Source organism: Lepidochelys olivacea, assembly GCF_965140295.1.
Source record: "Lepidochelys olivacea isolate rLepOli2 genome assembly, chromosome: 1".
Classification (NCBI taxonomy): Eukaryota; Metazoa; Chordata; order Testudines; family Cheloniidae; genus Lepidochelys; species Lepidochelys olivacea.
The window spans coordinates 64,903,635-64,918,885 of record NC_140411.1 but is presented as its reverse complement, the minus strand read 5'-3'; the positions used below and the strand labels follow the sequence as shown (position 1 = coordinate 64,918,885).

Below are 15,251 nucleotides of genomic sequence, written 5' to 3'. Positions count from 1 at the left end.
AAGGGACCAAGTATATAGTGATCCCAACATGTGGACGTATGTTGGGAGAGTAAAACAGAAGGATGATGGACATAATTGATTGCAGGACTGTCACAGAAAGCTGCAGCTTGGAGTCCATGACGTAAATGATTAAACACTTTCTTAAGGTTAGTGTTCTAAAATTCACAAATGGAGTTGATTTCTATTTTTTCAGATGATAGCGTGGTCTGTGTTTAGCATCTTCAAAGGTCCACAGACTGCAAAAGAAGATGGCTATACATCGTGCTTCCCAGATTGTTGGCTGTGATCCACTGGGTGCTCATGGACTTTCTAATGAAGAGTTACTGTGGGTTCATAATGTGTAGTGATGCCACTTTTAAAATCATGAGTACCTCACTAGAGAGAGTCTCAGACAATTATAGAGCAAGCGTACAAGCTATGAAGTATTTCTGGGCCCAGATACAATGTGATGTACTTTATAAGTTCTTGCCCCCTGCATTTCTTTACTCTGGCAAAACACCCATTGATTCAATGGGCATTTTACTTGAGGAATGGCAATGTCTTTGTGGCCCTGCAGTTCAGCCTACAGGGGGTATGAATTGCAGCATGCAGTAGCGTGTTGTGCTGTCACTTCCCTGTGTGAATTCTGCTGGCATGAATTAGGAGATACCCAGCTCACGTTAACTTAGCCTCTTTCAAACAAGTCTGTACGGCAGGGATGTGTAGACAAACCCAAAGAGTGCAGGATTGGGGACCTTGACTGTAAATTACAATAGGGAGTGTGATTTTTTTTTTTTGAGCTCTGTGATATTTTCTGTGGATGCAGAGAGGAATTAAATGATTACAGATTCAGCCCCTTGTGTGCTGCTTGTGTTTGTTTATTGTGGTACCTGCCACGCTGTGAGAAATTTCAAGGAGCTGTTTAGTGTCCACTCAGAGACCAGCCCACATAGGAGCAACTTTTCAGGATGCTCTGAATGGTCTTGTGGTCATAGGTCAAGTAATGGTTACATTTATTCATCGCTCACATGACCAATAAGGAAAAGTACTATGGAGGTAGTGGCCTAGAACACCTGAATTGGTGTGATTATGTAGAAAATGTCTAACTATAGCTGTATGTTGTTTAAACAAAAAAATCTTAAAATGAGAAGTTAAAATGGTTAGAACTTTTGTTCCTTGCTCCTGAAAAAAGGCAACCAAAAATCAAAGACATTTCAATATGCTGAGTTTAATAGATAAATCTTTTAAAAAATCCAAACACTTGTTTTTTTTAGTGTGAAAAAGGATCAGAGGTTTTCTTTATTCACCACTGACAGTCTCTTTTCTGCCTGGTGGTTCTTCTGATTTTGTATGTAATGGCTACTAAAGAAGACAAGTTGAAAAGCCTCTACCCCATAACTTATTAAAAATTCACAAATTGTTCCATGAGAAGTAAAATTTACAAACTAAGCCAACATGAGGTGAGAGTCACGGTAAAGTTGGATTAGGATCAGTATGGCCACTTTCATTAGGCACATTTGTATGATAGTAAGTGTGGTTTCTAAAACTTACTTTCTACTTCATCTGAAATGCATCATTTAAGTTCCTTCCCAAAAAGCACATTCATAATTATTGTCGGTATTGTGTCTTTTTAAAGTGTAATCTGGGCTCTAAGAACATCAGAATGGCCATACTGGGTCAGACCAAAGGTCCATATAACCCAGTATCCTGTCTTCCGACAGTGACCAATGCCAGGTGCCCCAAAGGAAATTAACAGAACAGGAAATCAGAAAGTGATCCATCCCCTGTCGCCCATTCCCAGCTTCTGGCGAAGCATGAGAAGCTTCATATTTAAATAGGCATTGTTGCCTTTGGACCATGCTCCAGCATTTTGGCAGCTATTTCCTGTTGCATACCTAAACTAAATATTTTCTGATCACATACAGAAGTTTTACCTCATCTAAGAATTAGCTAGGGATACTGATACTCCAGGGCATATTTACTACATATGCGCTGATCACCTCTCTTCCCAAACTCTCATGCCTTTGGCACTCAGCACCCGAGGGGATTTTATGGTAACTAGTTATGCTCTGTATGTTCTAATCCTTTTTTAAATTGCACTTCTTTAGCAAGTCCTATTAATGTTAATTTGTCAAAGAAATGTTTTATGTTTAAAAAGAAACCTGCGGTGTTTTCTGATCAGTCAGTTTTCTCATCTCCCAGTACATTTTGTATCTGAATTGTATTGTTTATCTGCCTAGATTGTAAGCTCCTTGGGGCAGGAACCATATCTTCCTTGGTTTGTACAGAGTCATGCACTCTATTAGCACTATTGTGCAGCAATGATTATTGTAGAAAGAGAAAGGTGCTGTGATCCAATATCCACAGCACTGGAATGGGACTCAGGAGATCTGATTTCAGACCCAGGTTTTGCTACTGTCTGGCTCTGTGACCTTAAGAAAGACCATTCACTACTATATTTTTATTTCCCTTTCCACCTTTTGTCTGCTTAGTCTAGTTAGACAATAAGCTTTTCGGACTAGGACTGTCTCTTACTATATATTTATACAGTGCCTAGCACAATAGGGCCTGATCTTGGTTGGGGTCTTTAGATGTTAACATAACACTATTTATTTGTGGTTTGGCTTTATGTGGAAACCTGTCTGCCAGGAACTGCACTGAGACCACCGACTTTTCACTTTGCGACTACCTGACAGGAGTTTGAGTCTACACCCTGAGGTCTGAACACCTCAATTTGTTTGAAATCCACACTTTTCCATTTTGAGCAGTAGTTGTGTTCACTGTTTGTATTTGACACATTATGGCCCTGCAAACTCAAATCCAATTATACTGTTCAGATTTAGGGGTTTGGTCAAATCTACCTCTGGTCGCAACCTGAGTTAGATTCAAACTGATTAAAATTTTTTAAAATTTTAATTAATTTTAATTTTTTAAATTCTCACTAACCCCATGAGTCTACAAGTCTCCGTTTTATTCTGTAAAAGTAATTTTGAGGGACCACATTTTAATATTATTTGGCTTCTAAGAAAGGGAGAATCTCCTTTATTTCCTCTTTCAACTAAGCACCTGCCCTTTGCTACCATTATTCAAATAATCGGTGTCACCCTTGACCTAGAACTGTCTTCTCCAGTGTCTCCCATTTGTGCAAATATATGCACCACCAAATATGCCACAATACCAATGTACATCTTTACCCTAACCCTTACTACTGGAAAATACCCACTGATGCCTTCATTTCCTCTCAGCTTGACTGTGTTAGTTCCCAGCTCTTCAGACTCCAGCAGATGCAGTATGCTCCTGCCAGGCCTGCCTCATGAATACAAGAAGCACAACCAAATTACATGTATTTACAAACAACTTTCTAGTCATTTCAGGATTGATTTCAAGGTACTCTTTGATCCAGTTCACAATTTTCCCTCCTTGAGACAAATTTAACTCAGTTAGTTACGCTGGTATAAATCCAGAATAACTTAATTGCAGTTAATCTTTGAAGTTCACTAAAATCAAAGGCGTTACTATGGATTTACCCCACAATGTGACTCCTTATGTTTAAAACCTGACATGGACTTGGTCTGTCTTAGCACATCTGCTCCCATACCCATTTCTTCCATTAGACTCACTGCCCCTGTGTCCTTTCACACAGTCTCATTACAGTTGGTAAAGAGCCTTCACCTTTATAGCTCCTGCCATCTGCCTTCCTGTGTTTCTATCTCAAACTCTTTGTCTGCTCCCTTGTATCTACCTCATAATTCCTCTTTCCCTCTACCTGCTCTTCAATGTTTGAATTGTATTATTTCTTTCTGTGATTATATAACCTAGCTGTGTAAAACATTTTGGGATATAGTTTGTATGAAAGTTGCTGTACAAAATAAAGTAATATTGTATTGTAAATAAAGTAGTAACCTCAACAAATTGGAGTTGACACATGTAGTTGCCAATCACAATTTCCAGAAAATGGTATGAAACTTGTATCAAATCAAACCGGTATCAAATTTGTACTTGTCAGTGTAGAAATAGTCTCTATAATAATGTTTTTTGTATGTGCCAAAATTATACATGCCAGCTTTACAGTTTATTTGCAGTCAAGTGTTTAAATGGATACACAGTGGGGAACAATAGAACTGTTAGAAATTACGTGTTTGTTTTTTTTAAAATTCATTATTTGCCAGGCCAACTGACCATTCTCATTTTATAACTCCTCCATTCCAAGTACAGAAATTGCCAGCTGCTGAAGTGGAGCAGACCTGAAAATGCTGAATAAAGATTAAGAGGTAAGCAATTGCTGATACTCTTATTCATATTGTTAAAGATTTTTAAGGCAGCATAAGAGATTTAGACACACATCTTCCATTAAATCTGAGGATAATGGTAAATATAAACTAAAAGAAGTGTGTTACTACAGAACTGTTTATATGAAATTCTGTTCTATCTAAGTTCTTATACCATGTTCATCACCATAGTATCTGAGCGTCTTCCAGTAGTGCGTTCAGCAATTAATAGAAATTGCTTTACCCAGTGCAACAGTCACAAGTAACAAATGACCTTGGGTTAAAATTGTTAATTTTTAAATTTTTAACAGAATGCAGTTGGGGTTTGTTGTAGTTACTACTTAGCAACATCCAAAGTATATATCGGAAAGGCTGTTTTTCATTTAACAGATTATCATAAAGTGGTCTTCACAGTTATTGATCTGGGTGAGAAACAACTTAGAAACATTAAGGTTAAGATTTTTAAAAAGGTGGGTAATACAAGCAAATATTTTTATCAAGTTTCTTTGAACAAGAAAATCCTGTTGTAAACTTGTTTGGGAATTTCTTTTCCAGAAAGCAGAGCCACTGTTCAGCTGCATAAGGAGGACAGAAAAAATAAGGTAATGGCCAAGCGAACAGTTTTGCTGGTTATGAAATTTGGTTTATCATGATTGGGGAGGGGGGAGGCTATTTCTGGGAATTAACTGTATTTATTTCTACTTCAGGAAACATTCATAATCCTAAAAATACTAAAGACACTGATTAACAGAGACTTAAGTCAAAGAAACAAGCTTCATTTTTGTAATATGGTTAATAAGAATAACTTGTTGGTTTTCCAAGTGACTGAATTCATTCATAGCTGCAGGATCACTGAGAACTTTGCTGATATATTTTACAAGTGACTAAATGAAGGCTGAATTTTTATTAAGAGTGATATTTTTATACTGGTCTAGAAAAAAAATCTGTATTTCCACTGTCTTGCCCGTCACTCTGTTATGCTTACTGGTTTTTCTAGTATTTCTTCCTAAACTTATGTTTAACCCATGCACATCAGAAATGTATATATAATTTAGCAATGCTGTGAAAGTACTGTCATACTTAGACACATGAGAAGTCATAGACTTTAGCACATCTTACAGCGATTCCTGCTGATTCATTTAGGAATATGTTGCTAGGCTACAAAAGGAATATTGTCCTGTTCTAGAAGTCAGGGGAAGAAGGAAATAGGATCAGAATGATTAAAATTCATGTTTCATTAAAATATGGACATGGGAATACCCGACACAGCAGCCAGAGGCTCTGGACAACGTATCCTCATGAAAGATTCCCTTTATGAATTCTCAGCCTACTGAAAGAAGTGTTCTGCCTCTGCCTGCTGGGGTGTAAACCACAGAGAAAAGCTGTGTACGAGGAGCTACATTTTCAAAACTATGCTCCCGATATGCACACAGTAATAAACTGGCAGCATTTGCCTAAAACATCCTCAACCTGTTAGCATGTGTTGACCCTGCTGAGAAAGCTGAGTCATTGAGGCGTATGCCTCATTATTCCAACATAGATACAAAGGAAATGGGAGTGACTCTGTGGAACAGAGGTTCCAGGGAGTGGGCTGAGGGGAGACAGCTTAAGCAGGATTTTCTGTGATCTTATTGTTAATTGATTTCTGTCAGTAAAGCCAAACCCCAGGAAAGGTCAGTTTGGACTCCATATAGCGCGCAGAGCAGTGTGGGAAAGTGCCTGTTCGCACACAACCAAAAATAGGGAATGTGCATAAAAACGAATGTATAGTCGTATTACATGTTCACGTTGATTTCGTACTGGGCTCTAATTTGCACATGCATAAGTATGTGGACAGCAGCGTTTGTTTTGGTTTTAATTTTCATGTATCATCTCAAGCATTTAGTATCAATGAAATGTTGGGGGACCTGGCTCGGAAAATCACAGTGTTCCATTAGAGCTGTAAAGAGGTGGTGGAACAGCAAGGTCAGGAAACGTGGGCACAAGAAAAGGACTCTGCCGTCTCTTATTTCCTGCCCAGATCTGATGGGGTGAACAGCTGATCAGCTTTCACCTGAGAAGTATCCCTGAGCCATCAGATGGGCCAGTAGCCTGCATGAAGGCACCCTTAGGTTTTGACATCACGGCCTCCTCCACAATGCATTCCCCTTGATTTTCCCCATCACAGTTCAGGACAGACCTGGATTTCAACAGCAATAAAGAGAGCCCAGAAGAATTGACACCCCTCTGTGACAGGACCTGTGGAGTATAATCTACTGCTCATTTGCATCTCTTGGCTTTTCCAGGGCAGTTAGAGGAGCTGATGCTGTTTAAACAGTAAATGCCATAGGCATGTAAGAACTATTAGTATTGATACTTTTGGAAAGTAATTTGTGAAATATAATTTCTGTGAAAAATACTATTGCATTATATCTAGTTGAAAATACTTATCTTTCTTATTGCCATCCCAATGATAGCTGCTACATAGAAAGTAAAGAAGTTTTGCCAGATGTTCAAGTGGAATCTACATTAAAAATGCCAAATAAAGCCCAAGAGGTAAACAAAATGTACACTTAATCTTCAGATAAAGGGGTGGTTTTATTTCTTTGTTTTTGTCGCATGGCATATTCTCCGGAAGTGTTTCAAAGAAGCCAAAATTATGCCTCCAGCTCCAGTGTAGACATATCCAAAGCTGCATTGTAAATGCATTTTACTGCATGATTCCACCTTTTATCAAATATGTACCACCACCAAATATGTAGTATTTGTGCACATCTATTTGCCGATATATTATGTGTATATAAATCCCTCCAGGCTTTTTATTACTGTTATTTGTGTGGTTACACATAGGAACACTAGTCACGGACCAGGACCCCACTGTGCTAGGCACCATACACATAACAAAAAGATGATCCATTCTTTACTTCAATACGTATATGTCATAGGATCATAGAAATGTAATGCAGGAAAGGATATCGAGACCATCTAGTCCATCGCATTGTTCTTGAAAACCTCCAATGATGGAGATTCCACAGCCCCTTTTGGAGGCCTATTCCAGTACTTAACTACCCTGACAGTTGGAAAGTTTTTTCTAATGTTTAACCTAAATCTCCCTTGCTGCAAATTTGATTATTTCTTGCCCGTTTTCAGTGGACATGAAAAACAATTGATCACCATCCTCTTTATAATAGCCTTTAATATATTTGAAGACTGTTATTAGGTCCCCCCTCAGTCTTCTTTTCTCAAGACTAAACCTGCCCAGTTTCATTAACCTTCCCTTATAGATCAGGTTTCCTAAACCTTTTATAGTTTTTGTTCCTCTCCTCCAGACTGTCTCCAGAATGTCCACATCTTTTTTAAAGTGTGGCACTCAGAATTGGACACAGTACTCCAGCTGAGGCCTCACCACTGCCAAGTAGAGTGGGACAGTTACCTCACATGTCTTCCATATGACACTCCTGTTAATATACGCTAGAATGATATTGGCTTTTTTCCCAACTGCATCACATTGTTGACTCATATACCCCCCAAATCATTTTCAGCAGTACTACCCACTAGCTAGTTTTCCTCAATTTTTAGTTTTGCGTTCAATACGTTAAACAATGTGAATTTGTTTGACTACTAGGATGCTGTGATTAACCTGAAATCAGTACAAGAACTGGGTAAGCAGCTGGGTTTTGAGTGGACAATTGTTGCTAATGAGCTGGGATTCAGCAGAGCAGAAATAACCCAGTTTCACTCAGCTAGCTCAGAGAAGAAGACTCAAGCACAGAAAATGCTGGAATGCTGGTAAGTAGCTCAAGCTGAGAGAGGAGTGCAAAGTCCCTCATTCTTTCAAATAAATAGTTTGTATTAATCATTTTATACTTTCATCCACATCCTACAGTTAAGATAGCCCTGACCTATGGGGCTACTTTTAGCTTATTCCTATTTTTTTTATCTCATTCAAAAGAAATGTTTATATGATACTTGTCACAACCTGACCCACTATTCTTCTGTATGGTCAGCAGTCTGTTGCAAGTAAACCCACTTGTTGGGTCCCATGTGCTTCCAAGCTAACTCTGTCTGGGTAGAGTCTCGTCACTGTTTCTAGTTCTGGGACTAAAGAGCACACACTCAGGTTCAGATCTCATCTGGCACCCTTCTTCAGCATGTGGCAGACTGACGCCCAGCTGCCCTAAATCCTGAAACCAGCGTCAGACCTCTCAGTCCCCTACCCACACATGCTCCCCCAGAATCCCACCTATGCTGTGGTCACTCTGAGCTTCTATTTTAATCCATTTGCTGGGACAGATTGGCAAGAACGCTAGAAACACAGACTTAGCAAAGGAATTTCTTAATCAGAGTCACTTTACACTTAACCTACTCAAGACTTACAGATTTTTGAAAACAAGATAACTGCCGAAACACACCCTCCCCCGGTTTGATCTTACAGCATCTGTGAGTCCCAGGTTTGTCAGCAGTGTTTGAGGCTGGGTAGAGTTCCTCCTGCATTCTTTCTCCTTCACGTCCTTCTTACATGTGGCAATGGTCAGTCCTCCAGCACAGAGCGAACATTGCTCTTAAGTAAGTCGCTCCTGTGCCATATGTTCCACGGGGAAGATCCAGCTCCCTCCCCCAGTCATGCTTGCCCCGCCTGTGTAGAAAAAACTTGAACCCTGGGTAGGACCAGTAGTTGATATAATAAAATTCAGTCACCTTAGACAGCAGCCTTGATAGCTTCTCAGTGATAGTTCTTCAATGAGGCATCCACTACCTTTTCCAGGTAGGGCAGCTGTATGGTATGCAGTAAATAGGCTGCCCACCAAAAAGTATAGATATGTTCAATACATAATACAAAGTGGAGTTCATACTTTGATACAGACACAATGTCAAAATATTCATTAAAGTTTGTTAGAATTGTAGCAGCAAAACTTCGGCATGTCCAAGAGGAGATAGAAATGTTCTCAGCGTACAGATGAGACAGTTGAGTTGTGTGCAGCATGAACAAATTCCTCTCTTTAAAGTTATTTATTATTCATTTCTCCACCTTTATTATTGTTTCTGTAGCAACCTAAATGTGCTTATTGCTGAATAGGAGGTAAACTGTGCCAGACAAATAACAGGGTGCCTGCCCAAAAGAGGTTAAAGCATAACCATGTACAAATACAATATCGCTAGCTTTGTATTCTTACACACCCATGGATGAATCAGATATTAAGCAAACTGTTGAGATGACCTCTAATCCCTGTCCAATCAACTAGCCACACAAAGCAATTTGGTGGATATTTTCAATATATTAGATTTTTGCAATCACTGAAATAATCCTTATTGCTAAGGCCACCTTCCTGGATCCCTCTGTAATATTGAGTGCTATGACCCCTTTTATATTGTATGTTAATTCAAACAATCTCAAATGAGGCAGTTTGTGTCTGGCCCTTGCTTGAGGCTGCAAGTGTCTCCTGTTGCACCAACAATTCCTTCCCCCAGGCAGTCTCTGAAATCCTGGGTGCAAGAACTGCTCCCTGCTACTGCCCATAACTAGACACAACCCCACCTGCTCCAAAACAGGTAAGAAAAGATGGTGACAAGACAGGTCTATAGTCCCCATCTGCACAACAGCCAACAGAGCTTCTAGCTGGGGAAGAGAACACACAGCTGACTATAAACCCAACATAGGTCTCTGTCTCAGTGGCACTTAATCTGGTCTAGTATGTTCACCATAGCAGTGCATCATCGTACTAACTTTCAGATATCTAGGAGAGAAGAGTGGCGGAAAGAGAAAGAGGCAGAAAGGAAAAGAGAGGGATAGGAAATAAAAAGTGAACAAATAGAAGTTTTGGATGGATATTTAGAATTTGATTAGCTTTGTTATGGTGCATTTCACTGGGACTGAAATACAACAGCAGACTGAATAACCCAAAGACCAGAACCAGAGACTTCAGAAATAGGTATTTTGCTTTTAGATTCACAAGAGAGAGTGAAGATCTGTGAATCAACAGGAGTGAAAGTGGGAAGATAATTATAGGACTATTAGCCTGATATCAGCCCCAGGCAAGATAGTGGTGCGACTGATATGGGACTCAATTAATAAAGAATTAGAGGAGGGTAATGTAATTAATGCAATATGGGTTTATGGAAAATAGATCCTGTCAAAAACTTGATACTTTTTTTTGGTGAGATTACAAGTTTGGTTGATAAAGTTAATAGTATTGATGAAATATACTCAGACTTCGGTAATGTGGTTGACTTAGTAACACATGGCATTTTGATTAAAAAACTAGAATGATATAAAATTACCATGGCACACATTAAATGGATTAAAAACTAATAAGTCTCAAAATGTAACTCTAAACAAGGAATCATCATCAAGGGGTTCTGTTTTCAGTGTGGTTCTGCAGGGTTTGGTTCTTGGCCCTATGCTATTAATATTTTTGTCCATGACCTGGAAGAAAACATAATATCATAACTGATAAAGTTTGCAGATGGCACAAAAATTGGGGGAGTGGTAAATAATGAAGAGGACAAGTCACTGTTTTAAAGTGATCTGAATCACTTGGTAAGTTGGGGGGCAAACAATATGCATTTTAATATGGCTAAATGTAAATGAATACATCTAGGAACAAAGAATGTAGGCCATACATACAGAATGGGGGACTCTGTCTTGGGGAACAGTGACTCTGAAAAAAAATTTGGGGGTCATGGAGGATAATGAGCTGAACATGAGCTCTGAATGTCATACGGTGGCCGAAAAAGCTACTGCGATCATGTGATGCATAAATGGGAATCTCCAGTAAGAGTAGATAGGTTATTTTATCTCTGTATCTGTTAATGGTGCGAGTGGTGCTGGAATACTGTCCCCAGTTCATGCCACAATTCAAGATAGGTGTTGATAAATTGAAGAGGGTTTGGAGAAGAGCCACAAGAATGAGTAAAGGATTAGAAAACATGCCTTATGATAGAATCCAAGAGTATGTCTACTCTGGATAAAACACCCATGGCTGGCCCGTGTCAGCTGTTTGGGCTTGGGCTGGAGCCCAAGCTCTGGGACCCTGCAGAGCCCAAGATCCAGCCCACCCAAACTTCTGTGCTGCAGTTTTATAGCTCCACAGCCCAAACCTTGAGAGCCTTTGTCAACTGACCTGGGCTAGCCATGGGTGTTTTATTGCAGTGTAAACATACCCAAAGAGCTCAATCTATTTAGCTTAACAAAGAGATGGTTAAGGAGTGACTTGATTGCAGTCCAGAAGTATCTATATGAGAAACAAATATTTAATAATGGCCTCTTCAACAGAGTGAGTTATAACACAGTCCAATGGCTGGAAGTTGAGGCTAGACAAATTCAGACTGGAAATCAGGCATAAATTTTGACAGTGAGAGTAACTGACCATTGGAACAATTTACCAGAGGTCATGGTGGATTTTCTATCACTAACAATTTTCAAATCAAGGTTGGATGTTTTTCTAAAAAGAAGCTCTAAAAATTTTGGGGGGAGAGTTCTGTGGCCTGTGTTATACAGAAGGTCATGATCACAATGGTCCCTTCTGGACTTGGAATCTCTGAAAAAGTATTGCCTAATAATGATTACCATTGTTATACCAAAGTACCAGGTCGGGATTATACACAGTCATGAGTATGGAAGAAAGTGAGAGGTAAAGCAGGTATTTGATTTGTTTGTTACAATTTTTATTTTACAGGCAAACTTCAAACTATAAGGCAATAAGGATTACTGTACAGTATAGTACTTTGGTTTAATCTGTACCTGCTTTGTTCTACAGGGATACAATGAGCAACTGTATTCTCTCTGGGGTGTATTTCCTCCCATTATAAAAGGCACTTTTCTTTCCCTTTTAACATTGTGGTTTGTCATTAATACCACTCCCATAAGTAGGTTTAGAATAACATCCATCTGAGGACTATTTCTTGGTAGTGATGATTTTTGCAAGTGCTGAGCATCCAGCAGCTTCTGTTAAAGTCAATGGGAGTTGCTGGTTGCTCAGCACTATGGACAATCACGCCCTGTTTTAAGTACTTAAATGTGGACCAAAGACCTTAAATTTAGGGTACCCAGTTTTGCAAATGTTGGCCATGGGAAATTAGGACCAGTAATTCACAACGGGTATAGCTCCACCAGTGTTGATTTTCTTACTGGAAGTGCAGACCCAGGAGCTTAGACTACTTTCTGCTACAGTGTCCCTGCTCTTATCTCCATTGCAATCCTAGGATGGCAGTAGATGTTAGAAGGAAAATAAGGCCTCAAACAGTATCTTTTCTGTTGAGGGGCGGTAAATAAATACATTTTTATAAAATATGGCATAGCAGTTAGAAAAGGAGGACTTGTGGCACCTTAGAGACTAACAAATTTATTTGAGCATAAGCTTTCGTGAGCTACAGCTCACTTCATCGGATGCTCATGCTTATGCTCAAATAAATTTGTTAGTCTCTAAGGTGCCACAAGTCCTCCTTTTCTTTTTGCAAATACGGACGAACACGGCTGCTACTCTGAAACCTGGCATAGCAGTTGGTGCACTTCAAGTACAAATGGGGATGACGTATATCTTATATTGACTGATCACGATGCTGTAATGTTTGATGTGACAAATGCAGGTATGAACGATCATGGAATAAACTTAACAAGACAAAGATCCTTCAGGATGCCCTGGAGCAGGCTGGAAGAAAGGACCTGGCTGATAAACTTCAGTGCCTGCACTGGGGACATCAGAAGTTAAGCAGCAGAGTGGAACTCCCTTCTGCTTTCCCTTTTCTCATCACCGTGCACAAAACGATCAACAACAAGGAAGGGCTTAAGAAAATTAACCAACTTAGTCGCAAGTATCCCTAAGGTGCTGCAGTTGAAACACTGCGGAGTAAATCTCTCGTGCATGTACACACTAGAAGTGAGGCTTCGGGTTATTGTTTTTTAGCACTCTGATAGAGCTTATCATCTTTGAGTACTTTATAAGGTTTAACTAATTAATTCTGGAACTGGAATGTAATATGATGAAATACCCACCTTCTAAGAAAACCTTGTATGTTGCTGAAGCTGTGTAATTAATTGGTGAAGTAATTTGTGTTATTTTTTTTAAAACCTCTTATTCCCACCTGAGCTGACACACACATACTAGAGCTGATCAAATTATTTGTGAATTTGTTGGATTTTCCTTTATTCTCTTTGAATACTGTTTCCAGATAGGTTATGAATTGTGTAGAAAGCCACATCGCCAAAATACCGAGGAAGAGGGCCCAACTGATGGTCAGAGACAAGGTCTGCCACACTGGTAGCCTTGGCCTTCCATGGCTTCCTAGCAATCTTCCAGGTTTTGGGTATTTTGGGGGGGGCAGAGTGAGTGCCCTGCCCCACCCCTTGATGGGATGATGTGTGGATATCTTAGGAGGCGGGGAGAGCTTGCAGAGGTTTCCATTCCTACAGCTCCTGCCAGGGGGTTTAATTTGAGAGGGGATGATCTGGGCCCATGTTAAGAAGTATTGAATTTACTATAGAATGAATTTAGGGGAACGGGCTGGATCAGAGCCTTCGGGTATAGGTCTACACAGCCCACGGGAGTGAGCCTCCCATGCCAGGTTTACAGACTCAGGCTTCCAGGGCTCTCTCTAGCGCTCTAAAAATAGCTGTGTAGTCAGTGCTTTGAAGTTGCAGCTTGGGCTGGAGCTCAGGTCAGAAGCCGAGGGAGGAGGGTGCGCTTCAGAGCCTGAGCTCCAGGCCAAGCTGCGACTTCAAAGCCTTGTCTACAAAGCTATCTGTAGAGCACTACTGCAAGCCCAAATCTGTCAGTCGGCCTGGGAGGCTGGCTGTCATGGCATGCGTAGATGAGCTGTTTATTACTGGTTTAACCCCAGTCAGTAGTGACTGGAAGTTGGTGGTGGTCTCAGCCCTATTCTCTTGGGACACTTCTAGATTGCAAAGCCACCTCCACAAATGGAATTACAGAGCAAAGGGGCCCAGGACTGAACAGGCATAGAAACGAACCTGCACTCTGACTCCTTCTTCATCAAGGTTCGAGACACCCTGAGAGGAAACCTGCATTGCCTAGCATAGAAGATTAGGGTTGGAAGACACTTCAGGAGGTTATCTAGTCCTTAAGCCCAGTTCCCTCAGCCTCTCCTTGTAAGTCATGTGCCCCAGCTCCCTAATCATTTTTGTTGCCCTCCACTGGACTCCCTCCAAATTTGTCCACATCCCTTCTGTAGCGAGGGGCCCAATATTGGCGCAGTACTCCAGATGTGGCCTCACCAGTGTTGAATAGAGGGGAATAATCACTTCCCTCCATCTGCTGGCAATGCTCCAACTAATGCAGCCAAATATGCCGTTATCCTTCTTGGCAAAACACTGTTGACTCATATCCAGCTTCTCATCCACTGTAATCCCCAGGTCCTTTTCTGCAGAACTGCCACTTAGCCAGTTGGTCCCCTGTAACCTGTGCATGGGATTCTTCCATCCTAAGTGCAGGACTCTGTACTTGTCCTTGTTGAACCTCATCAGATTTCTTTTAGTCCAATCCTCCAATTTGTCTAGGTCACTCCAGACCCTGTCCCTACCCTCCAGTTTATCTCCCTCTCCCCCCAGCTTAGTGTCATCCGTGAACTTGCTGAGGGTGCAATCCTTCCCATCATCCAGATCATTAATGAAGATATTGAACAAAACCGGCCCCAGGACAGACCCCTGGGGCACTCCACGTGATACTGGCTACCAACTAGACATTGAGCCATTGATCACTACCCATTGAGACCAATGATCTAGCCAGCTTTCTATCCACTTTATAGTCCATTCATCCAGCCCATACTTCTTTAACTTGCTGGCAAGAATTCTGTGGGAGACTGTGTCAAAAGCTTTGCTAAAGTCAAGGAACAACACGTCCACTGCTTTCCCTTCATCCACAGAGCCAGTTATCTCATCATAGAAGGCAATTAGATTAGTCAGGCATGACTTGCCCTTGGTGAATCCATGCTAACTGTTCCTGATCACTTTCCTGTCCTCTAAGTGCTTCAGAATTGATTCCTTGAGGACCAGCTCCATGATTTTTCCAG

The 15,251-nt window shown here is 40.5% G+C and overlaps 1 protein-coding gene across 1 annotated transcript; it reads left to right on the top strand.

Moving 5' to 3' along the window:
• The first annotated feature begins 4,593 nt into the window (after positions 1 to 4,593).
• Positions 4,594 to 13,344, top strand: LOC311526528 (uncharacterized protein). Its single transcript, XM_084639678.1, has 5 exons — positions 4,594 to 4,717; positions 4,803 to 4,849; positions 6,704 to 6,782; positions 7,852 to 8,015; positions 12,813 to 13,344. Exons 3-5 carry the CDS (start codon positions 6,762 to 6,764, stop codon positions 13,045 to 13,047), a joined length of 420 nt encoding a protein of 139 aa, XP_084495804.1. The 5' UTR covers positions 4,594 to 4,717; positions 4,803 to 4,849; positions 6,704 to 6,761; the 3' UTR covers positions 13,048 to 13,344.
• The last annotated feature ends 1,907 nt before the right edge of the window (positions 13,345 to 15,251 follow it).

Bases quoted from the DNA above. Each gene is read 5' to 3' on its own strand.
- LOC311526528 (XM_084639678.1), top strand. From the start codon at position 6,762: ATGCCAAATAAAGCCCAAGAG. The intron at 6,783-7,851 runs GTAAACAAAATG...TTTGACTACTAG, and splicing joins TGCCAAATAAAGCCCAAGAG to GATGCTGTGATTAACCTGAA. The intron at 8,016-12,812 runs GTAAGTAGCTCA...TGACAAATGCAG, and splicing joins CAGAAAATGCTGGAATGCTG to GTATGAACGATCATGGAATA.